Source organism: Haliaeetus leucocephalus, unplaced genomic scaffold (assembly GCF_000737465.1).
Source record: "Haliaeetus leucocephalus isolate CR32 unplaced genomic scaffold, Haliaeetus_leucocephalus-4.0 Scaffold176, whole genome shotgun sequence".
NCBI classification, from domain to species: Eukaryota; Metazoa; Chordata; class Aves; order Accipitriformes; family Accipitridae; genus Haliaeetus; species Haliaeetus leucocephalus.
The window spans coordinates 99,476-123,216 of NW_010972612.1; the positions used below are offsets into that span (position 1 = coordinate 99,476).

Sequence of the window (23,741 nt, forward strand, 5' to 3'; positions counted from 1 at the left end):
ACACTCTGAAATGGAGGGGCACTGGGGATTATTCACTGCCTGCCATTTCAAAGACAGGAAAATAAATAGATCAGCCATTTGCACATACAAAGGATAGCTATGAAATATTTGTGTCCATGTCATCTCCCTCAGGCTCTGGTATGTCACTTCATCACGAGAAAGCTACTCTGACACCCACGTGAGTTAAAATAAAACCATTCCCCTGCACTGGTGGCTGACACCGCAGTTACGGGCTCCTGACGGAGGTGCCAGTGAAAACCCAGGACTGCCATATTCTTAACCGCTCCTGTCACACAACCCACTGAGCTGTTTGCAGAGCAATGTTTACTGAACCCATACTGAGCTGTTTATTGACAAACCACCATCCTCGCTGCCTCCCCCAGAGCTTGGCCCAGATTCCCTGAAACACCAACCATTAGGTCTTTTTCAATCTCTTCATATAACTCCGACAATCTATCTTCCCGTCCTTCCAAGGCAGTGCTTGCTTCATGGTGACGCCTGATCCAGTCCTGAAAGTAGTCTTCATCCAAGTTTTTATAGGCCACCACGAGTGTCCTCAGACCTTCACCAGCAAACTCCTGCAAGACAGTGGTGAGGCAGAATAGGTCAAAGAAGAATGGTCTGCTCACCTGGGCTTACAAAGGACCCTTGGAAAGCAAACAGCTATCTGTAAAAACTTTTTGCCTAAAGTCTGCAGAGGAAAGGTGAAAAAAATCACACTTTAGACCACAGATATTGGGGTACTTTTTAAAAACTAGTTTCAGACCACTTTATCATTGCCATTCATGGTCATTACAAAGAACAAATTCAAAAGGGCTTTCCTATTTTCTGGCTCTAAATCTTTACATTAACCAGGCAGCTGTTTCCTAGGCTCATACTTCTCAAAAAAAGATTCAGAATAGTGAGACTTAAATAAACACAGAACACAGCCTTGACTTTTGGACCTGGGCTCAATATTTTGAGGGTACAAATGCTGGCTGAAATGCACAGCATGAGCACAGTCAGTCATGACATCTCAGCCAGTCCTTGTAACTGTGCTTTCTGTAGATGTATGACTGACAGTATGAATATCAGTGTTTGGTGGAATAAGAGAGATCTGTTTGTAAAAACTGAAGTTTTTACAAGCCTGAAGCCCTCAGGCTTGAAGTAAAGGTGAATCAGAAGCAGGCCACATCCACAGCTCTACTCTGCCTTCTCCTTTGCCAGCAACTTTCTCTAGCTCCCCCCAGCAGTGAGCAGAAATGTTTTTGCTATTGCACAGCCCCTCTGGCAAAACTTGCTGTTATCTTGTCCTGTGTACCATACCAGCAGGACCTGGCATCACAAGGGGGAGTAAATATTAGCCAAAACATCCCCTTATGTGAGTAAGCACCTCCCAGTGCACACCATCAACAATATAAAAGTCCAGAAGTTTGAGTGATGCATTTTCCTTGGTGCCCAGTCCATATGCCGCTATATGATCTGGAAGAGGTCCCTGCTGACTGAGACGTCTCGGATCGCAATCACTGCAGATCTTAATTGTATTCAAGAAGGTAAGCAGCTCTGTGGCCCTTTACTGATCACCTGAGTTATTCCAATCCAAGGCATGCTTGAATGCATTGGGTGTATGCATTGTAGAGTAACAGCAGACTTGGATAGAATTTAGTTGCCAAAACACAGATGTGTTGTGCCATTTCAGGTGTTTCACCTATCCTGCCTCACTTCCAGTCCTACTCCAGAGAAACACATGTCTTCTGAATGTCCTGCATTGTATTTGCCATCCATGCCCAGATGTCCTGGAGCAGTTCAAATGGCACCTGGTGCCCATGCTTAAGCAACTGATTTGAGACCTAAGGCTTTATAAATTAATTTCCCTCTCCATTCCACAATTAAAAAAAATTGGTGCTTAGGTGCTGTTTCTTAAATATGTTTTTTGTCTTAACACAAAGTATGTTTCTATACCCGGAGAAAAGGAAACTGTCAAATGCAGAGATGTTGTGCAGAAGGAAGCACTTACATTCAGGTGTTCTGTGGTCTCCTCTTTCAGAGAGTCACAGGATGAATGCAGCAGTTCATAAAGAATAGTGTCAGCCCCCTTGCAGTACAAAGTCAAGTCACCTTCTGGACTCCGCACTGCAAGGAAGAGGAAAAGAAATGCTACAAATCTCAGATTGATGCACTTGCGATTCACAGCACTTCCATCAAAACAAAGGTTTTTAGAGGTGTCTGAACTCCACTGAGTTTTGGCAGACTCCCAGGAATCAAGACAAGCTTTGCTTAGAAAAGAAAATAATGCAACTACTCTCCACCTTTGCAGTAGCAGTACAGGCAACTGTACCCAGATTACATTGGTCTGAGCAGATGCTCTGTTGAACTGTGTGGTTCCTACAGGCAGCACTTCAGGCAGGACACGTGCATTCAAAAGTCAAGAACGATTTGTTCTTAGGGAACTGGTCCTGGTGCTCTTATTGCTCCTACCAGTAAAGGTACTACCACTCTCCTGCTACAGTTATGATATTCCAATTCCTGAAATATCTGGCAATGTTGGAGTGTTAATAAAGGCTACAGGAGGTTTCTTGAATCATTTCTCCATTTTCCTTTTGGGAAAGTGGGCTTCTCTCCTTGTCCTTGCTTTCTTCTTTCCCACTTTCTCAGATTTCACTGATAATTTTCAAGCTGATTAGAAGGAAGGTCTTTCCTGCATTGTCATGACGGAGGTAAGATATGTAGAAAGCTTAATGTTTTCAGAAGGTTGCTGCATCATTGTTGTCCATATGTTAATATGTTCTCTCACCTGCCTAATTTAAGTCTTTATCTAGCACTGTTGCTGTGTAATAGAAAAGTCAAGACAGCCCATCTCAAGCGCTCAGAAGTAAATGTTACTCAGAAAGCATTGCAAAGGAGGTCTCCTAGGAAAAGGCATTACAGCAGAAGGGCCAACTTGAGAGCCTAAAAAGTCTGGAAGGAAAGAAGGGAGCAAGGGCAACATACCAATAACAGACATTCGCTTGCGAACATTGTTGAAATCAAGAATAGCCAGGAGTTTGTAGATTTTTGTTTCTCCCATTTCCACAATGGTGATGGTCTCTGGTGTGCGAGCCCGGAACACAAATCCAAAGTTTCTGGCAGCAGTGACAAGGGCTCCTTCGTCAGGAGATTGGGCCTGATACACCAAGTTACCTGACATGCAAGAAAGAAAAAGTAACGTGGTTTCTGCCTAGTTTCTGAGGCTAAACAAACACAAAATCAAAGATATTATATAGCAGTTAATCCTTTGCTTTTCTGTCTATCCCCAGAGATGCAGCACTAAAAAGCACCTTATGTCCACATGTGTCCATCAAGTCCCATCAACCCATCCTCTAGGCCAGTGCAAGAGGCCTCCTAGACTATTTTTGGGTCTTTTATCACTCTTTGGAGTCCAACAGATCTCACTGAGAGCACAACTTCCTTGGATTTCACCCCTCCTAGTTACATCTGCATGTATTTTTCTCATCAGTATTGTCACCTTATGTGTGCCAATTAATGGTTCTAGCCTTTAAAGCACAGTCACCCTGTCTGGGATTTGAGGACACTGACCCAATACCTGTGGGAACACTGGGTGAGTGGAGCTAATGAGTCTCTAGCAGATAGGTGCTCTATGCTTTTTGCTTTATGGGACTTGGTGCAGAGTAGAGAAAGAGTGGGGCAAGCCATCTGCCACCTCAGGGAAGCTGTGGCACCTGCAATTTCCGCACTCCAGAGATGTGGTGTTCGCCGTAGTGTCAGCTCCACCACAGGAACACACAGGGAGTGGAGGCCCTGGTCCTTTCTCTTCCCGTGTGGCATCTCCAAAGACATTGATTTATGTGTAGCCATATACTACAGAAAATCACCAGGGAGCCAAAAGGACCAATAACAGCTTCTGTGGAGAGAAGACATGCTGTGGTGCGGGGTGAACATAACCACTCAGCCTGGTGCCTTCAACAGTCCTCACCTTCCTTCTTCTCTTCTGGCATCACTGTGTGACAAAGTGAGAGCAGCCGGAAGAACCTGTGCGTTGGGACATCACGCAGCTTCACAGCTTCAACCAGGCTATGGTCATAGAAGGCAAACTTTGGATCAGCTAGCTGGTTGTATGAGAAATCAACCTTCTCTGTGTTCTGCAAAAATAAGGCTCGGTGTTATCTGTGGAGCTCTCATATGCCTGTACACCAGTGCTTGCCCATCACAACCCCTCCCTCTTCCTCACATTTATAAAGGATCCTCTCCTGCAGGGCTGTTCATGACAGAGATTGGTGAGTCTAAGAGGGGGGTCATGAAAGCTACTGAATCACAGGAGAGGACAAGCACTTGAAGTGCCTTTCAGAGCAGCACTCAGGCTGAGAACCTGATTAGCTAAAGCTGCCTCTCTGTATGACAGCAAGTGCTCCTACAGGATCACTGCCAAAGGATTTCTATAGTGAAGAAATGCCTGTCTTCAACACATGCCTGCTTGGAGGCGTCATGCTCCTGATGTCAATGGCTGCCTGTGATAGGGGAATGTGGGGCCTCAATTCAAAAGGCTGTGTTCTCCACCCTGTTCTCCCAAAGCAAGAAAAAATCCTGATAAGGAAAAAAGATGACAGACAAGTGATGTAAAGGTTCAACTCCACAGGCACTGACCGTTTTGTCTAAAAACAAGGAGCCCCAAGTGGAGGGGAACGTACTGGAGATATGGCCAGAAGTTCACAGCATGATGTGTCATGGAGGAATGCACTGCTGAGCCTGCCCGGCATGATTCCGACTCCCGCCCCATCCCTGATGAGCTCAGAGTTTCCAGGGTGGGAGTCATCCTTTTGACCTCTGCAAGCTGACATTTAGCACACACTACAAGAGCACAGACCCACCCCTCACACACACTCATCTGCGCAGCAAGGTCCAGGCACTGCAACACCATGGATGTGTGGGCAGCAGGACTCTGCTCCGGCAAGTATCATGGGCAGGAGGAGCTGCTGGGCAGCCAGTTGGCAGCAGACCAGCATGTCTCCCCAAGCAAGCCAGCCCTTTGCATTTTGTTGCCTGAGCTAAGGCAGTCTGGAGGGACTGCACTTGTCACAAACAGCCAATTTCAGTGGGTAATTTAAGTTTTAAATGGCCTGGAAATGAATCATTCGAATGAGGAGTGGGATTTTCATCATCATCTTGCCATTTATTACTTGGATTACTGCATGCAGTCTTCAGACATTTTAGAAATCCCAGACCTGTGGGTTTGTGCCAGCAACCAGAGGCTAGAGAGAAATGGAGAAGTCACCCGTTTTCACACTTTCCAATGTCCAGACATCAGGGGAATTTGACAGTGACCTTGTTATTGATGTGAACTGAACTCACTGATTCCCCACCAAAGCTTTAATTAACTGCCAAGGATAATAAAATTCACCAATGTCCAAGTTTCCAACAATCATCAACAGCCAAGTATTCAAGAGGAGCTGTGCATGCACTAGAATGTGAAGCTGAGGAAACAGTGGGCACTCAGGCTAGCTGACCTGCAGTTTTAAACCAGGCTTACTGGAAGAGAATGCAACTCTGGCAATCCTCTGGCATCCACAAAAACACACACCCCTGTTGTCAGGGTCAAGAGCATGAGCTCTTGCAAGGTCAAGAACATGAGCTATGCCTGGGTGGGTTGTGTGTACTAGCACTTAAGCAGGCAGGCTAACTGAAAGCACAGATCCTGATAGCACTTGAGCACTTACCTCATTTATTTCTATCCTTTGCCCAGACATATCATACACATCACCTGCAAGCAAGAAAGACTGAGGTTATAGTCACAAACTCCAGGTTAAGTACAGTCTCAGCTTCTCTACCACAAAAATTGGTTAAAGTGTTTTGAAGCTAGTATCTAATTAAAAAGTTTCAATAAGCATAAATATCTTGACATGGGCACTGGAGACCAATGATTCATATCAATCAGCTTCTATATTAATCCATGGCAAAATCCAGAGACTGACAGATGCTTGAAACAAAGCCGTTATCATAAAAATGACTGGCACGTGGGTAAGGTAGACTTGGCGCATGCTGAACCCAGAAGGGACATAGTGTTAGGTAGGAAACAAAGGTGCTTTCAGAGGATACTTCTCTTGTACCTTCCCTTTGGAATGTGAGATAAAATCCAGCTCCTGGATCGTATTGGATTTGCAACAGGCCCTGGACAACTACAGGGAAGGAGTTGTTAAAGCCCATTCTTCCCACCTCTAGGTAGCAAGGCTGCTCTATTCATTTTTCCTGAACTGATGATCTCGTCACAGAAGTGGAAGACATCTCATCTCCAGGAAACACTATTGAAACTTTTTCTACCTGAATAAAAATTTCACTTGGAAGGTTTGGACTGTGCCCAGCCCAGCCAGATTCAACACTTGAAATAAGATTGAAATACGGTGAATTACATGAATGATAGATCCACACCTGCACCAGCAACCTCAGTTGTGAACAAAGTCAATTGTAGGTAGTGGTATTCCCTCACAAAAGCCCTGAGGGTGTAGAAGAAACTCAGAAGTCATCTCTCCTGACAACTGCACATCAGTTGATCCCCTGGGAACTGCAACCCCCAGCTTTTGGACATCTCCTTCTCAATTGGAAGCTTAAACCTCTGGAGTACGTTCCCTGGCAGCAAAACTATTTCATCCTTTCTGGCAAATCCAAAGAAGTACATTCCTAGGAAGAAGCTAAGCATTTAGAAAACTATAGGCAACAGACTGTCCACCTTCTTCCCACATATTTTCCATTCTTTTCTTGAACCCACACCCTATATCTGTGTTAGTGGTGACATCCACTTTGGAAAAATCAACTAAGGACACATGAATGAACAGACTGAGTATTTTTTAAACTGTTTAGCAGCACTAACATTGGCTAGCACAGTAGCGCTGTTTGAGATATGGTGGTCTCCAAATGTACACCAAACAAGAGTTGTAGGAAGAAATAACTTCTTTTATTAGACCAGCTGATAGCACTGAGAAAAAAAGACAAGCTTTTTGTCACACTAGTCCATCAGCTGGTCTGACACAGGCAAAACAATCATCGACCTACAAATAAGTGGTGACTAATTTCTCTGGGGTAATCTAATGATGTTAATCAATTAGTCAGTTTGTGAATTGTTAGTACCTCTTGAGCAGTATGAAGAAAACTGCCCGGGGCCACACAATGTATCCTCTGATAGGATCTATCAGAGCTAACAACTTTTGTTTCCCGTTTTTTCCAACTCCCTACAAACTTTTCTGGTAGGTGAAGTAAGTCAGGGCTAAAGACAAATGACCAGACCATTGACTAGGTGCCAACTGAAGGTTCAGCTACCTGAACAGGATGTGGAAAACTGCTGCTCATGACATGAGAAATTGCTGAACGTGAGAGATAACAGTGTGAGAAGCTGACAAAATTTGCAGATAACCCCATGAGGGATGGCTCTTAACCACAAGTGGTTAAGAGGGAGTTAGTTATGTGAGTTATGTGTTAAGTTTTGCAGGGCTGGCAATACCTGCGTGACCATGTCAATAATACCATAAAAGGCTGAGGTTACCTAGGTAGTGATATCAGAAAAAAAACAAATTTCAGTACAGATGTAGGAACACAGGGACCAATGAGGAAAAAGTAATAAGGTGCAGGTTCTTTAGCTGAGATGATACTGGGGCAGAAAAATGGAAGTAAAAGGGTGGCAAAAAGGGGAAACAAGGGACAGGAAAAAAGATATAAAGATATGCAAATGATGTAATCAGGGCTGTCCAGGCATCCCTGACGGGCAGCCCTGTGCTTCATCACTGGAGCTTCTTAGAAGACACTCTCTTTTGGATATCACTTTTAGTGTCTCTGGATCAAGAGGCATACAATGGAATAAAACTCAGAGAGTAAGACAAATAGATAACATACCGTAGGATTTGCCGTTGATGGAGCACTTGTTGAAACACATGATGTTCTGAGTGAGAGTTCCTGTTTTGTCTGAGAAGATGTACTTGATCTGCCCCAGCTCTTCATTGAGCGTAGTGGTACGGGCCTGAGCCGGCGTGTCATTCAGCGGATAATACATTTTACGGTCCCAGTCAATGTAGAAACTGTTACCCAAGCGTATAATCTCTACACTGGTGAAACAGAAGAAGGAGGTGATGGAATATTCATTAGTGTAAGGGACAAGATCTTTATCTTCAGCACCACCATTAGCAATTGCAATTAGAAGACAACTTGGAAGGTAATGACAGGGTGTACTCATCAGGTTGTCCTTAAATGGCCTGTAGCAAACAGTGCTGAAGCAGGTCCCACTGAAACAATCTGTTAGGCTTATAGTAAATTCCTTTATTTTATTTATAAAACAACATCTTATAAATGTATGTGAAAAGTTTTTTCAGACTGAAAAGCAAGGCAAGAGCAGTGGGTTTCACTTGGTGCAGTTTCGGGATGGGTACAGTTTCCAGCAGGGCTCTGGGCTGGGCTGAGCCCCGTGCCAGGGGATGAGTGCAGCCACGGCTCAAACAACCCACAGCTCCACAACAAGCAAGTCATTGTGTAACTCAATATAACCAAGGAGCCGTATCAGTTTGCAGATGACATGAATTTCCGCTTTGCTGCTGGTGTGACATACTAGACAGGAACGGGATTAATTCCTCATATTTATCAACATGAAAGAGAGTCTCAGTAGCAAAGCTGTTTGAAGGGTTAGGTGCAATGATAAACTATACAGTCTACACCCCAACCTCGAGGTTTTGAGAGTGTCACGGATGCATTGCCTACTCTTTACCCCTGCTTACCTCTCTCCAATAACCAACATAGCACTAAGTTCTCTGGGAGGTGGAGACATTCACTCTGCTCATATAGTACCAAGTACTGTGGATCCTCAACCTGAATGCACTTACTTACCTGGCAAACCACTCCTCACATGAGCCCTACAGCAACTTCAAAGAACATGACATTCACTTTGTTTGATGGGCAGTGCAAGTGGGAGAGAGCAAGACGGTAATTGTAGCAGGCTTCCAGCCTTACTCCTATAGTATCCGACACCTGCACCTCCCCTTTAACTGCAAAATCATCCTCTCCCCTTCCAGGGCTCACTGCTGTCCCTGCTCCAAACCTCACCTCCAAAGGCAGCGGAAACAAGAAAAGCATCGCTGTGGTTATGAGCGATTGTCCACAATGGAGTTGCATTTATGTCCAGGGAGGATGCTGCTCCCAGCTAAGGCAAGAGCTAAACCTCTCCTAAGATGAAACATGAAAGTAGGTTCTGGCACATACCTGACGTAGAGCGAAATTGGCACCACCGTGTTTAGAATGATCACGTATGACCAGAACATGAGGAAGCCGGAGTAGGAGGCAGAGTTGACACCTTCTGCCCAGGGCAGATAGACCTGGAAGTAGTAGCCCTTATCATACTCCCAGATGCCATTGCCAATGGCTAGGATAAGACACATCAGTGCTAAAAATGCAAAGATCTGCAAAAAAACCCCAAAATATTGCATTTTAGAAACAAAGATTTTATTATGTACAGGTTAATCAGAAGACCCTAATAAGCTTGGGTTGGACAGCATGAATCACATGAAAATGTTCCTAGGGATAAAGGAGGAAAAACAACAAAGTTATGACACTTTTACGTCAAGGACAAAATTACACAGTGCAGAGTCTGGCGATTTGGAATCACAAGACCTCAAACAGCTGGGGATTTAAGTCCCAACCAGACACCTAAACCAGGGTGTTCATGGGCAGCTGGCTGCAGAACATCAAATCTCATTAGAGGTGAGTTGAGCTGCGGGTCCTCAAACATCTGGCTGCACACTTGGGAATAGAAACTGCGTGGAGGACTTTACCTGGCTGTTTGCTGGGTGCATCATAGTTTTCCTCGCCATTTCTGAAAAACTACTAAATATAATTTCTAATACAGAAAATCCAGCACTGTGCAGGTTGGAATTCAGCACTGGATATCATTCTGATGGTTAAAGGAGAGTTAATCACTGACTCAGAACTAATGGTTGCCTTGGTACCTGCCATCACAATCTGGTTACATTTCCTTTGAGTAAACAGAAGGCAACACTAACCAGTGATGTGTATCCTTGGACGTTAGAGAAGCCTATTTCCTGAAGGCCTAAAGCAACCAGGGGAAGAGCAACTGGGAAGGGAATTTCAAAGTGGGACACCTTAGTGAAAACTGGGACTTGCTCAGGAACACCATTTAATAGACACAAAACCATTACATAGGTCATAAAGCATTCCTGATTAAAAGAAGACAAGAACATAGCAATACAATTATTTGGAAAATAATACAAAAAGAAGGGGAAGAAGGGAAGTTAACAGAAATTATTATAAACTGCAGCGAATTATGGAACTATGAGTATCTAATAGTCTTATAAAATATCAAAAAAAGAAAAGAGTAAACTCATGAACAGGTGTGAGAAAAGCAGACATGTTCAAGCGACAGCCCTCTAAGAATGAACGAGGAAGAAAGCAGAAGGAAGTTTCTATCCCGTATGACATAGCAGATGGAAAATACAGATTATGTTCTGTGACAAGGAATACTATGTGGCTCTATCTGCTAATAATAAGCATTTTCAATCCAGTGGGTCCAGGTAATTTAAAGATGAAAGCTTAGAGGGACTAGCTGAGAAATTCTCTAATAAGTAAGGTTAATTTTTAACAATGCTTTGAAAGCTGGGAAGCACCACCACCCTGAAAATCTGCTAACATAATTCCAATATTTGAAAGGTAGAAATGGTGATCGTGGGAAAGATAAACTGAAGTCAGCTTGACATCCTTCCTGGACAAATGATTAATAAAACCAGTTCTGTTGATACAGACTTCTTCAAACATTTGACTTAAAACAACCAACGTCCTAATAAAAAATGTGAAAATACAGAAACAGCAGGCTGCACAACAGAGCAAGTAAAAATAATCTTTTGCAAGTATAATCATTAGGGAGCAAATATCAGTAAGTTGGGCCATTATGTGTAAGGCCACCCAGTAACAATCATCACATGAAAACAGTAATCAACCTTTTTAAAAAACAATAATTGAGGTACAAACATTGAAACATTGCTGATAAAGCTGATACTTGTATTGCTGAGGTACTCTATGAGAGGAAGAAGGACATTTTTTTGGAGTGATTTAAATCACTTGGTGAAAAGTTCACATCTGACCAACTTGAGTTTTAATACCAAGAAGCTGCTAAAAGGGTACTGCAGTAAGTAAAGGTGCTGGACTGAGTTTCAGGGGACATATTTATTTCCCACATCAGTAGTAGCTTTCTGTTTAATTGTGGGAGGCCCAATAAATTACTCCACTTGTGAAATGGGGACCATTTTGCTTGCTGGTAAGGAATGTGGCGCAGTGTTTTTAAGCCTCTGTGACCAGCGGTAAAAACAGACTTCAGTTTGTGCTGTTGTAATCATCAGGACTTAAGGATATATGAGAGGCATGACCCAGTGACAGGTAATGTCCCTTATGAAACCAATAGACATAGATTGAGAAAATAGACAAGCCTGTCTATTTTTATAGATATTTCTGTTGGTCAAGTAAAAGATACTACTTCTCTCTGCAGACCTTGACTGTTGCAAAAAGAAATTAATTAGTTTTCCTCACAGGTTAAGAATTGTCAGTTTGTACAATATCACAATCCATGTAGGAAATTCAATGTGTGATTCAGCAACAGAAATGCCCATGGAGCAAGGCAGCAGCTGGACTTACCCGTGTCACATCAGCTCTTGTCTACAACTGCACTTGTTTTACGTACATTTTACTTTATGTGCATTTGGCATGTCAACTCTCTCATCCCTAACAGCTCAACTTGTGTGCAATACTTGTGCTTACACAAAGTTCACTAACATGCTGTTCACTTCGACACAAATGCAAATGACTGAGATGTTAACAGTGGCCCCAGAGATTAATTTCTGTGTGGAGAAACAACTGTATGCAGGGTGTGGTAATCATAACCACAGCTCTGCAAGAGAAGGATGTGAAAAAACCCTGATTGTAGGCTTGTGGATGCTCATGGGGCTTCTTAGCGTGAACATCCTCCCTTTCTGGGTCTTGCCCATGCACTGGCTGCAAAAGATCCTCTGCAGGACTGAGTAGGATTTTTGTAAAGAGGAGGTGACTTTTGACAAACATTTCCTGTGGGACTGTGAATTCAAACTGTCTCGGTTTCTGTATTGGCACTTTGAGTTCTGCTCCAGGATTTGAAGCAGTAGCTTGTTTAAGAGATGAAAGTGACAGCCCTATTTCTCTGAAAAAAAGAGATGAAAGTGACGGCCCTATTCCTCTGAAAAAAATGCTTCCCCAAACCTGTTAAAAAGCAAGTTTTGGAGGAAAATGCATTCCTGGAGCTGGCAGGTGCGTCCCTGGTGGAGGAACATTCACTTCTCTCTCAGGTTGCCGAGAAACACTCCCAAACATGAAAAAACAGTTATGGTTGCCATCTGGAAAGCTTCACTCCTGATTAACCCTTGTTGGGACAGACCAGGGCAACATTTAACCAGGACTCCTTTGGCAAACTCTGCTTAAACACTGCTTTGTGCCTGGAAGTTTTATGGACAATTAAACATGAAATAGCTTTGCCAGTGTTAACATGGAACAAGTTTCATTACACTTAAAATGACCTATTTATAGCAAGCTGTGGCTGCTTTGTATTTCCAAACTCAAGAGCACAATATACTGCCTCTTTTTATGACTGCGCATTGTAACCTTCAACCACCCAGTGAGCTGGAAGGACCTGATGCCACATCCCTCTTGTGTGCAAAGAGCCTGGTGCTTAGGGTAGGACAGAGCTTTACTTAGACACTAAAATGTTAGGTGCCTTAAAAATGTGTGAAGGAGAAAAACACACCCTTGGCTCCACCAGCACCCAAGAACCCAGGCAGAGGCTGATACAATCAACTGCAACTTGCTCAGCTTTTTAAAATGGAGCCAGGAGGTAAATTCATCTTGTTTGCATTCATGAAGAGAGGCCAAACAGACTGAAACCACTGGGTGGGACCCTTGACTTTTGAAAGGAGATTTGGCAAACCTTAATCAAATGCTAAATTCCAAGCTACCTATTCAGTTTTAGTCTGCTCTGTTTCTGTGCCCTGTGGATCCCTCACAGCCCTACTGCACAGCCCATCCTCCTTTCCAGCTAAAACATAGCAGAACACCTAAGAAAATGTGATTTTTTTCAAATACTTGCAAATTTTTGAATGTAAGAGGCCCAAACCTTGCTTGATTTTGCTGTCCCCTTAAGTGCGAGGGAAGAAAACACTGAGGAAAACAAGTTGATGATGGTAATCAAGATTTTCACTTGGCAGAGATTGGTGTAATGTTACTACAGTCAAGGCTGTGTTCTTACTGTACATGGAGCAAGGACTCAAGAGGGCTTGAAGATGACTCTGGAGTGTCTCTCTGTGCTGTGGCCCTGCTTTACAGCAAATATGTGTACACAGATATTCAGGACACTGCTTCACAGCTCTGGCAGTCAGGATAACCGCGCTGCTGCTTTGGCACTACTTCAGTCTCACAGAGGCACAGCTTGCTCTGTAACAACTCCCATCCATGAGCCCACTTAAAGAGCTTTTGGGATCCTGAGAAAAAAAGCAGGAGGGCAGGGGCTGGGATGAAGTGGCAAGGTTGGGGAGCGAGGCCGTCTTGGAGATGTTTGTGCTATAAGCCCCAGCGCTGAGGAGACATGAAGTCACACAGGGCAGCGAGAGCTCAGGGCAGCCTTGCTGTGGTGGGCAGGCTGCTGTCAGACATCTCGAGCTTTGTCTTCCCCAGGGCTTGCTCCAGCACTTGATGTTGGATCCTGGTCCCAGCCTGGCTGGCAGGTTGGGCTGGAGAGCAAGGGCTGGAGGGAAGAAGAGGGAACAGTGGCCACCAGACCTTCCCAGCGTCATAAACTGAAGGTCGTGCAGCATGCATGAAAAAGCATGAAAAACTTGCACCCAAAGGAAAATAAAAGCCTAAAACTTAAGAGCTTCTCTTCAAGCAACATTGAGTAAAGCAGTGTTAGAGTGTATGTCTTCATTCCCTGAGCAGCTTTGAACTCAAAAAAACCTGGGAGAGTCTCCATAAAAGAATCACTACCTCTGCCTGGAAGTGTTTGCCATTTGTTAAAATCACTGACAAGCTTTAACCTCAAATCAGATCTGTTTTCTTATTTGAGGAGAGTGTCTGCTATGTAAGATTAGTGTTCTCAAATTTCCCAGCTGCTAAAAACACCAGTTTCTGAGTATTAATGAGACCATGTCTAACATTTATCCTAATGTGTTAAGTCAGAAGCTGGCATCATGTAAATTAACAAACTCAATTACCAAGTCCTATGCAGATATTACCAGAGATGCCAAGAAATCAGGAGGAAGAGGGAGAACTGCTAATGTTTATTTAAATGGAAAATGACAAAATTACTAGGGAAAAAAGCATTTGTAGGCTTCAGAGTGATTCTCACAAAAAAAAATGCAAAGCAAGGGAGAGCAAAGCAAATGAAAAGCTCAGAAGAAAGGTCCTTAATGCTGTCAATGTAATGGTCTTGCTTTGCAAGAAGGGCTGGCAGAGGCACTGCGGAATTCAGGCTGCTAATAAATTATTACATAATTCTTCTTTTTATCATTAGTCACTTCTGATATTCTCTCATTTGTGTTGGACAAAGAGGTGGAGCATCTGGAAATGATTAATACATCTGAAGAAATGAAGACACATTAATGAGACTTACCACCAACACAAGGACATTCATGAGCCGATCAATGCTCGTCCGTTTAAAAGTTGTTTTTCCACTGTTCTGCATTAGTTTGGTGTCTGGCCCTGGAGATTAAACACAGTTGTGAATTTCAGTAATAAAGCTTAGCTGTTCTAAAGCTGATTCCCTCTGAGGCCCCACTGTGCTTTACAGCATAAATACCCATCATAGCTTTCTTGAAAGCAGGTACATACAGTTTACAGTGCTGGTGGGAAACTTAGCCAGAAAAAGGTTAAGTCATTGCCTTAGACTATATGGAGAGAGTCACATAAAGCCATTAATTTTGGATTTTGACCCTGGTCTCTTCTTTCAACAGTCAATCCTCCCTTTCAGGTTTAATTACTTTTCACAGAAGACCCGATACTGCTGTGTTATTGGTGACATGTTATACATCATCTCACATGTCTACAGCAGTATAGAAACAATAGAAGGTCTATGCTCACAAAAAGTGTAGATCTAATGGTCTACAATAATATTATTGATGAGTCTGATATTCCAATATGGATTAAAATGACATAGAAACGATGCAGAATTTTTAATCAAATACACTTAAGAGTGAAAAATTTTGAACAAGCCTGGTGAGAGAAAGACTCCAGTTGGCCCAGTGTGGGCCAGTAAAGGCAGACTTAATTCAGCTTTAATGTAAAACCTTAAACAGATTTAATTCTTCTATGCTTTCTTATTGATTGGTCAAGACTTCTCCTATGTACTTTGCTGCATACATTTCTGAAATAAAAGACTACTTCTGCTTACTAAAGCACTCAATCAAGATGAAATTGGATGTTGTAAGGTAGCATTTGCAATCCAGTTTTCTCTCATAGACCACTATAAAAATCTCAGATTAAAATCTCCTGTAATATGCATAATTTCTAGCCTAGAGTTAAGCCAAGGGATCTCATGCATTGTTTTGCTTTTGTTCTTGTACCTGGTAGAAACATATTTTCCAAAGAGGAAAATACTTGGTTCCTTTGTGCATACTGGGTGTAATGTACTTCCGTGCTAGTGCTGCTGCGCTCTGCAATTAACATGTCAATTTTTCTACCTACCGGCATAAATAACGAGACCAAAGCACCATTCTGTGTTCCTAATAGTACAGCCCCTCAGCAACATCTTCTCATTGTCCAGGGCATACTTCTCTCCTCGAAGAGTAAGAGTTCCTGTGAACTTATCTAGTTTGTTATTTGGTGCCTCACATTTGACTTCACCTGTAAAAGGAAGGTAAAAACAAAAATGGAAATCTTGGCCCAGAAAGATGTCAGTCAATCCTGCATTCTCAGCTGTTCCCCAGACAGGGGATATTTCACACTGTAGCTGCAGTCCGCTCCTGACCCCGTCGTTCCCATCCTGTATCCTATATTTACTCATGGTTTAGCGTATTGCTCCTTCCTCATATTTGTGTCATAATCCAATGAACTACAATGAACTTGGATTTATCCTATTCTTTGAACATGGCAATTTTTTGCTGGTAGAGTATAAAACAAAGTTTCCACAACTTTTATGTGGGTGAGAAGAAATGTGGAACCAGCAACTTACTTTTAATCCTTTCACAGCAGGTTCATAGTGGTAGGATGTCACTGGATAACTTTTAGCTAAAGTGCTGACCTCACATAATCCCTATTCCATTTTCTTTAAAACTGCAGGAGCCCAAGCGAGAAAAATCATAGCCTGAAGGCTGCAAAAGAGTAATTAAGTGAGGTGTCTTTGTTCACTGTGTTTTAATTTAATCTGTTTTATAACTGAAGTCCAGTGGCATGTGAAAAAAGATAGTGCTACCTTCTTTGGCCAAGCAGCTGACACTGTAAGTGATTGGAGAGCCTGCTTCTATTTTGATGCTTTATATTTATTTCTTGTAATAAAACATATTCACACAAAACTGTAAACACAGATACTTTGGTATAAAAATGATTATTTAAATCACCTTTTGCACCTGACATCTAAAGATTCTAAGCAGAGCGCTGTGCATGTATTGAAAAGAACTGGAAAGTACAAATACTCCTTACTGAAAGGGAATGCAAGAGTTCAGTCTGTTCAGTTAATCAGCAGGAACATTACAGTTATTTTGATCGCAGGCTGCAAATATGTACATAAGGACTAGCATTTGCAGAGAATACAGCTCTTCCAGCTGTTCTCAGACAAAACACACCAGGCTCAAGAGACTGGAAACAAAATCCAGGGAAGTCCAGAAGAAAAGTACAACTTCAAGTATTGTGGTAGTCTCCGCCACTGCAAATTTTAAGATCAAGAATGGATGTTCTTTTCATAGAAAAGTAGCTCTACTCTAGGGCAGACAAATCATCAGACTTGAAAGATAAAGAGATTAGGAAATTCTGTGACATATGTGACATCAGAGCTCATACTAACAACTATGCTGATCTTCTATTCTATCGTCTAGGCAATCCAAGAACAATTAGACCTGTACTCCATCATTTCTAAAAGTCTACAGTAACCAGACCCGTCTCAATGCAGCCCTTGCAACCCCTTGAAGAGTACAAAGAAAACAGAGGCTTTGCAGTGCAACCTGAAACACAGCACAATGAGACTCTGGTGAACCAAACCCAGGGCATGATCCCCCACCAGGAAGACTGTGCCTCTCCTCATGCCAGTTGTGGGACGATGCTTGTGTGAGTACTTGTGTGTCAACATCCACCTCTGCTTTCCAGTGAGCAGGTGGGTCTGGGTTACTGATATGCTGATTTTGAGAACAGAAGAGATTCAACCGAATTAGAACGATCACAAAAAAAGTGAGAAGCTCTAGAGATTCACCCAATATACCTGCACTGACCCCAGTAACTCTGCAGCTGAAGATACCTCAGCAAGGCACCATGCCTTCTCTCTCTCCCTCCCATTAACATCAAGATGATACCTGAACGCATTTCACCTGAAAGAGTTAAATACTGCCAAGTCTACATGTGATAAGTAGTAGGTAACTGAAAAGTATTGTTTCCTTTCTCATCTCTCTGTTTCCCAAATCAAATAAAGAAGTTCAGCATTTTGCAAGTATCTTCCTTATCTGAACCATTGCGATGTCAACAAACATCATAACTCACATTAAGCATTCCACTGGGTGCCTGTATTAGCTGCTCAACCCTTTCCTCTCTTCCTGTCTTAAGAAGTAATTAGATAAAGAGTTACATAAATATTTAAATACTTCTACAGTGGTTTACTGGGGAAATGCAAGGTTGGGTCTGATTCTAGGCACTCTTCCAGTACTCTGCCAAATATAAATCATCCTGGGAAACATTTTATTCATTTTAAGTAAGTATTGCGAAGAGGCCACTTTTATTTACAATATAACTAAAATAGAGATTTAAAGGACAAATAAATATTTGATAAAAAAAAGTTTTAATTTTCTAAAATCTTTTGAGACTTCTTTTTAATTATGGAGTTTCAAGAATGCAGTATCCTCAGATAAGCATTACACAGAAAATCCTTGAAAAATTATTTAAGATTAACATTTTGCTTACAAATTGATACACACTGCAGCCTCTTCAGGAGAATAATTAAGGCACGCCACTCTGACTATTAACATAAAGCATCTAACTGCACCTGTAAAAACATACTTCCCAAGACCTAAAACACTCAGAACCTCAGCCAACATTTCAGAGAAATCCTGATATACTGAGCTGACACTCAGCTGAGACCACACACATTATTTCATAAAACCTCTATGTAGAAAGCAAAAGCAAAGCCCATGCCTTTGGATGACTCTACCAGAGACAGTTCCAGCTATGCTAACTCTCTGCCACGTCCCCACCATTTGTCCTGGAATCATCTAGTTATTTCAAAGAGAATTTTTAAAAAATTGTTTTTCCTCTTTTTCTAAAAATAATTGCTGAGAGCCTGCAGTCCTTGAGACATTCCAAGGACAGCAGCACTCACTCCACCCCTTTCCATATCGACCTTCCCGTAATCCTGCCCTCACACTTCAGCCAGCAGGTCACTGCTGAACGTGACTAACACCACTTGGTCTGTTCCTCCATCCTCTCTCTGCAGACAGATGATGTGTGAGCATGGAGTAGTATGGTTTTGACAGGTCTGGCTCCTTTCTGTGTATGTGCTGCTATATATTCCCTGGTATCCAGTGACAGGATGTGTGGGAATGGTTCAAAGCTGCTCCAGGGGCAGTTCAGACTGTACATGAGGAAGCATTTTCTTTACTGAGAGGGTGGTCAAGCACTGGAACAGGCTTCCCAGAGAGGTGGTCGATGTCCCAAGCCTGTCAGTGTTAAAGAGGCATTTGGACAATGCCCTTAATAACGTGCTTTAACTTTTGGTCAGCCCTGAAGTGGTCAGGCAGTTGGACTAGATGACCATTGTAGGTGCCTTCCAACTGAAATAGTCTATTCTATTCTATTCTATTCTATTCTATTCTATTCTATATTTGATATACAAAACAGTGCTAAGAAAGGACACATTGCCTGTTAACCACATCTGCACTGCTTGCCTTTAAATATCTTAAAATGTAGTGTTTATTGTGGCACTGAGAGAGGAGGGAAATGCTGGCAGGGCAAGGCTTCAGTCTGTGAAGTAGCCACCTGTCCTGTGTGCACAGTTAGTCCTCTGGTTTGCATCGTGTCTGGAAAGTGCCTCTGCTCAGAAGCTAAATGTAATCGACACATCAACATTGCTTGCATCAATGTAAAAGTGCAGTGTGAAAATATATTGAGATCAGAACTAAGCATGCAGTTTTGGGAAAAAAGTTTCCACTGGGCAATTACACAAACTCTTGTGTTGAAGTTCAAGGTGGGTAATCTCAACATATACAGACAAATGCTAAAGAAAAGTGTGCAGCCAGAAGGAGAATTCCCACCAATGCAGTTTCAGATTATAGCCATGCATGGCACCAAGAGCTGCAAGTGAAGGGGGATCTCTTTCTCTGTGTATGCTGTTTATATCAGTTGTACAGACTGCAATGTGCCCATTGTGTTCTCCCGCCGCTGCACCCAGAGGACTCTTAGCAGGGAGCAGGGGACAGCCTGGAAGGAAGACTCCCAGGCACTCTCTGGACTCTGGTGTTTGGGCAAATCCTCTGGAAAGTGAATTTTCCGTGTAGACTCACCATTGAACTCTGTCAGTTTCTGAAGATCTTCTCCAAGCTCTGCAGTGACTGTCAAAGCCTGCTTCACTTTCAGGTTTGTTTCACTGTAACAAATAACATGAGACAAAAACATGGACTAAAAGTCCTACGTGAACTGAAAGCTCTCCCCGAAAGTAACTTCTGTTCTGGAGGACAGTCTTCTTCCTTAAACATCTGATGGACCATGCCACCATTGGCCTTTTTTACCTGGCCAAAGGGTGTAGTTGTCTCTTTCAGTTGCAAAGACAGGCAAGCCAGAGGAATTCTGGACATGGTACCATGATACCAAAGAGAGTGAGGTGGCTCTGTCTTCTCATTTTCACTACAAAGTGCAAGACTAGGCATCTCAGCTCCCTAAGCAGCTTGCTGTCTATCCTGCTATTCATACCACACTGAACCTTAAGGTACCTGAGCATATAGGAGCACTCTGGGTCTTCTCCCATGGTATTCTAGTCCTGAAGAGTACTGAAGTCCTGGGTCTAGCTACCTGGGGAGTTTGAAATGCAATGTCAAAGAAACACTGCATTTGTTTAGAGCCTCCTGGCACTTGCATGTACAGGAACTACAAGCTCATTTTCAGCAGAAATCGGATAGGGAAACTCCAGAGAGCTGTCTGTAGGGTACCGGGAAAGACACAATTTCTTGATCTCTCTGGTCTTGCTTAGTCCTTCAAGCTGATGCTACCTCCAGGCAATGTAGAAAAGGTAGTGCAAATTGTGCCATAAAGATGAGGTTGGATCCAGTTTATTCCAATTAATACAAATTAGTTGCAGCCCTCTGACTTGTGGTCAGTTGTGCCCTGGAGTGAGCAACATTTGGAAGCCTTTGCAGTGTGCATGCATTAATATTGTGGTATAGCAGTCCAAGGGAGACTTCTGGAGTTATTAATCGTGATTACCTCACCCAGATAAACTGGCTAAGAGAAAAGACTAAGAGAGACAGAAGAAACAGAAAGCTTCTGCCGGTGACCTGGGATAGTGCAAGAACACATTTCAAACTAACTCTCAGTGTTATAAGAACTGTCACTAAAAATAAAAGTTCCCTCCTCACATGACATTTCCACTGAAAGAGGCAAAAGTATCCACCAGAAGACTTTATTTTCAAGATACCTACCCAAAATTTATTCTATGTATTAGGAAACTCTTGCAACAAAAGCTATTGCAGGTAAGGTTGCAGCACCTAGGGTCACCAGAGAAGATTTGGCCTTGCACTGGCAGCAGAGATTGCACCCAAGGGCCTGCCTTACTTACCCATCCAGTTCAGCTGTCTCGATGTACGTCAGGCTGTGAGGCTCGCTGCTCGACAGTAACAGTAGATCGGCCTGAACACAGACAGACAGACTTGGCATGAGTTCACACGGTCAGAGGGCACGGCACTGCAATGCTATTTGTGGTTTCTGCACACTGCAGGTCTCTGAGGCAGTTATCATCATTACTGACTCATTCGCTTGTGAGTGATAAGAGTAATAACAGAGAGTAACTATGAGCAGGATGGAGAGAAACTGTACTCACCGTCACAAAGTTGTTGTTTTCTAGTTTTATTATATCCCCCACTTGGACATTCATCCATTTTTCATCCTTTAACCTGCAAGAAGACTCCTAGTAATTAGGTACATAAAGCAAACACCACTTGGGAAGGTAGGATACTCAGCTCTGCTCCTGAAGCCAAGCTGTAGGTGCCATCAGGACTTGGGCTGTTGATAAGACGGAGCAGTGTCTGCCACGATGTGGCTTGATCAATAGTAAGCTAAGGGACCACCGCAATACAAAAAATCGGTAACAGTGGTTGGTGTGACCTGTGCAGGGTTGAGACCAATCCCCACAATAGCAGCACAGTCCGTGTGCACTGTCCTTCTGTCTGGACTGACTACTCCCTTCTTTCTCCTAAAGGGCCACACTGTCTCAGAAAAAACCCTCTACTTTTTGTAACACACTTCCCAAACACCTGGGAAAATCAGTTGTGTTGTTAGTTTTTCTAAGTGACATTAAGGGCCAGAGCAACAGATCTGGCTCTGTGCGGGCCTGGCTGTCAGGAAGGTCAATGCAGGTGCTTTGGCTGTGCCTGTGCCTAGCTAAGCCCATGTCTGCAGTGGCCTCCACAGCACTAAGCAAGATGCGCATGCAGACAGTCAGCTAAACTGGAAGCGCCAACGTAACCAGTCACAGTAGCTGTATACGCAAAATCTAGAAGTGAGAAATATCAAGAGCTATATCAAAACAGGACTGGGTATTCAAGCCTGAGTTCAGCTCAGCCTTGCTTTTTCGGTGTTGGTTAGAGTTGGGCAGGACCTATGGTTTCCAGTTTTTGAACAAAGGCAAAATACCAAAAAATTTCTGTTTCAATGTATGTTTCCTAGACACAGTAACTAATACACAGTACACTAAGAAACTGGTTTACTTAGGAGAAAGAACAAAAAGTATGTTCCTATTCTTCAGTTTCCAGTCATATTTTTAACTGTTTGATCATTTGTTGGAGTTTACACAACATACTGCTATCTATAGTATGGAAAAAAAAAGTCACCAGAGACTTCACAGCTGTCTACAGCTGTGTCCTACGCATAGTTGGACTCCATGGAGCCACAAGTAAACAGCACATCTGTCTGCCACAAAAGCCAAGGCCTCTGCTATTTTTTCTGCAGGAAAGAACAGTGCTAGCAGTACAATGTCCAAAGCACACAGCTGAAATGTTTTGAGTACATCTAAGTCAGAAGCACTACACACACTCAAAGTATTATGACGTGTATGAGGAAGCTGTTCTTGCTTCTTAATTTAAAATGACTTGGGGATAATGCCTAGCTTTTTCTTCATGCAGAAATAAATGCTATGAACATAAACGGACATGGGAAGACAGCCTTGCTTGTCACTTCTAGGGTAAGGAGTAAAATAATACAATACTCTCAAACTATCACTTATTTAAATATATATATACACCCAGGAACAGAAAATGTTTACTTTTTGTCAGTGCAAAGTCACAGCCATAATGTCTGCACTGACTGTGGTACTCTGCTTGGGTTCATCAATCAGACACATAGTCCAGAACTGCACGGTGAACTAATGGTGTGGAAGACAATTCAATTTTAAATTGTTTAGTGACCTTTGGGAATCACACAGAATAAAATTATTATTAATAAAGTGCTCTTCCCATTCAAAATTACAGCAAAAGAAAAAGGACTTACATGCCATTGATCAGGACCTGGACTGGGCGGTTGTTGACATGTTTGTCACTTTTGTGTCGATTCTGAAAATTTGATCAGTATGTTAAAAGGCATTTCCAGGAAAACCAGTGCACAAGAGCTGTAGGCAGTTCATTAATATTTTAGGTTTTCACCCAGCTGGCTGAATGGGTCAGGCAGGTTAGAGTCAAGACTGAGTCATAGTCGAGCCCATGTTTATACTTGTAACATAGGGCATAACTGGACTACAAAGAGCAACAGGCAACATTGAGCTTGCTCTTGGAGGGAGGAAGGAGGGTAGAGCCTTATACATCACTTAGCACAGTCCTGACTCAACTGGTGTTGGACCTGCATGTCACAGTTTTGTAAGCTAAGCACCCAGAGAAATCCATTCCTTTGTTCTGATATGGGAATTGGCCACAGATATTCTGACATTGCTCCCCGGGAGAGACCTTGCCACCTCTCACCTGCCTACTTGCAAAGTTAGACTGAGTCTCCATAGAGTATCAAAATTATTTAACAAGAGAAAATCAGATGCTAAACTCAGGTCTAATGTCACCCCATGAAGTCAATGGGACTTTGACCATTACTTCTGATGGAAGCAGACTTTGGCCAAAGCTGTGCAAGTTTGAAAAATCACACACAGTTTGTATACTTACTTCCTACCAAATGTTTTTTCTGCCCACATTACAGCTAGATGGCAGAGGATGAGTTCTCCAAAGTGGAAGCCTAAGAATAGACTTCTGTGCATGCATCCAGACATATCTATCGGTGACCAAATTTTTAGACATGCTGGGCAGTTTCAGAGAAAGCCAATGGAGCTGCTG

General features: G+C 42.8%; 1 protein-coding gene across 1 annotated transcript in view; it reads right to left on the minus strand.

The window, feature by feature from the left end:
• Window positions 1–23,741, minus strand: part of LOC104829778 (phospholipid-transporting ATPase ID-like) — a 41,194-nt gene that overhangs the window by 16,438 nt on the left and 1,015 nt on the right. The window contains exons 3-15 of the mRNA XM_010564232.1: window positions 22,918–22,979; window positions 21,254–21,326; window positions 20,993–21,063; window positions 19,725–19,807; window positions 15,712–15,870; window positions 14,642–14,730; window positions 9,208–9,404; window positions 7,855–8,063; window positions 5,691–5,734; window positions 3,953–4,118; window positions 2,971–3,159; window positions 1,997–2,112; window positions 414–578 (exon numbers count right to left, since the gene is read on the minus strand). Coding sequence (XP_010562534.1) covers window positions 414–578; window positions 1,997–2,112; window positions 2,971–3,159; window positions 3,953–4,118; window positions 5,691–5,734; window positions 7,855–8,063; window positions 9,208–9,404; window positions 14,642–14,730; window positions 15,712–15,870; window positions 19,725–19,807; window positions 20,993–21,063; window positions 21,254–21,326; window positions 22,918–22,979 — 1,623 coding nt within the window. The remainder of the gene's footprint in view (window positions 1–413; window positions 579–1,996; window positions 2,113–2,970; window positions 3,160–3,952; window positions 4,119–5,690; window positions 5,735–7,854; window positions 8,064–9,207; window positions 9,405–14,641; window positions 14,731–15,711; window positions 15,871–19,724; window positions 19,808–20,992; window positions 21,064–21,253; window positions 21,327–22,917; window positions 22,980–23,741) is intronic.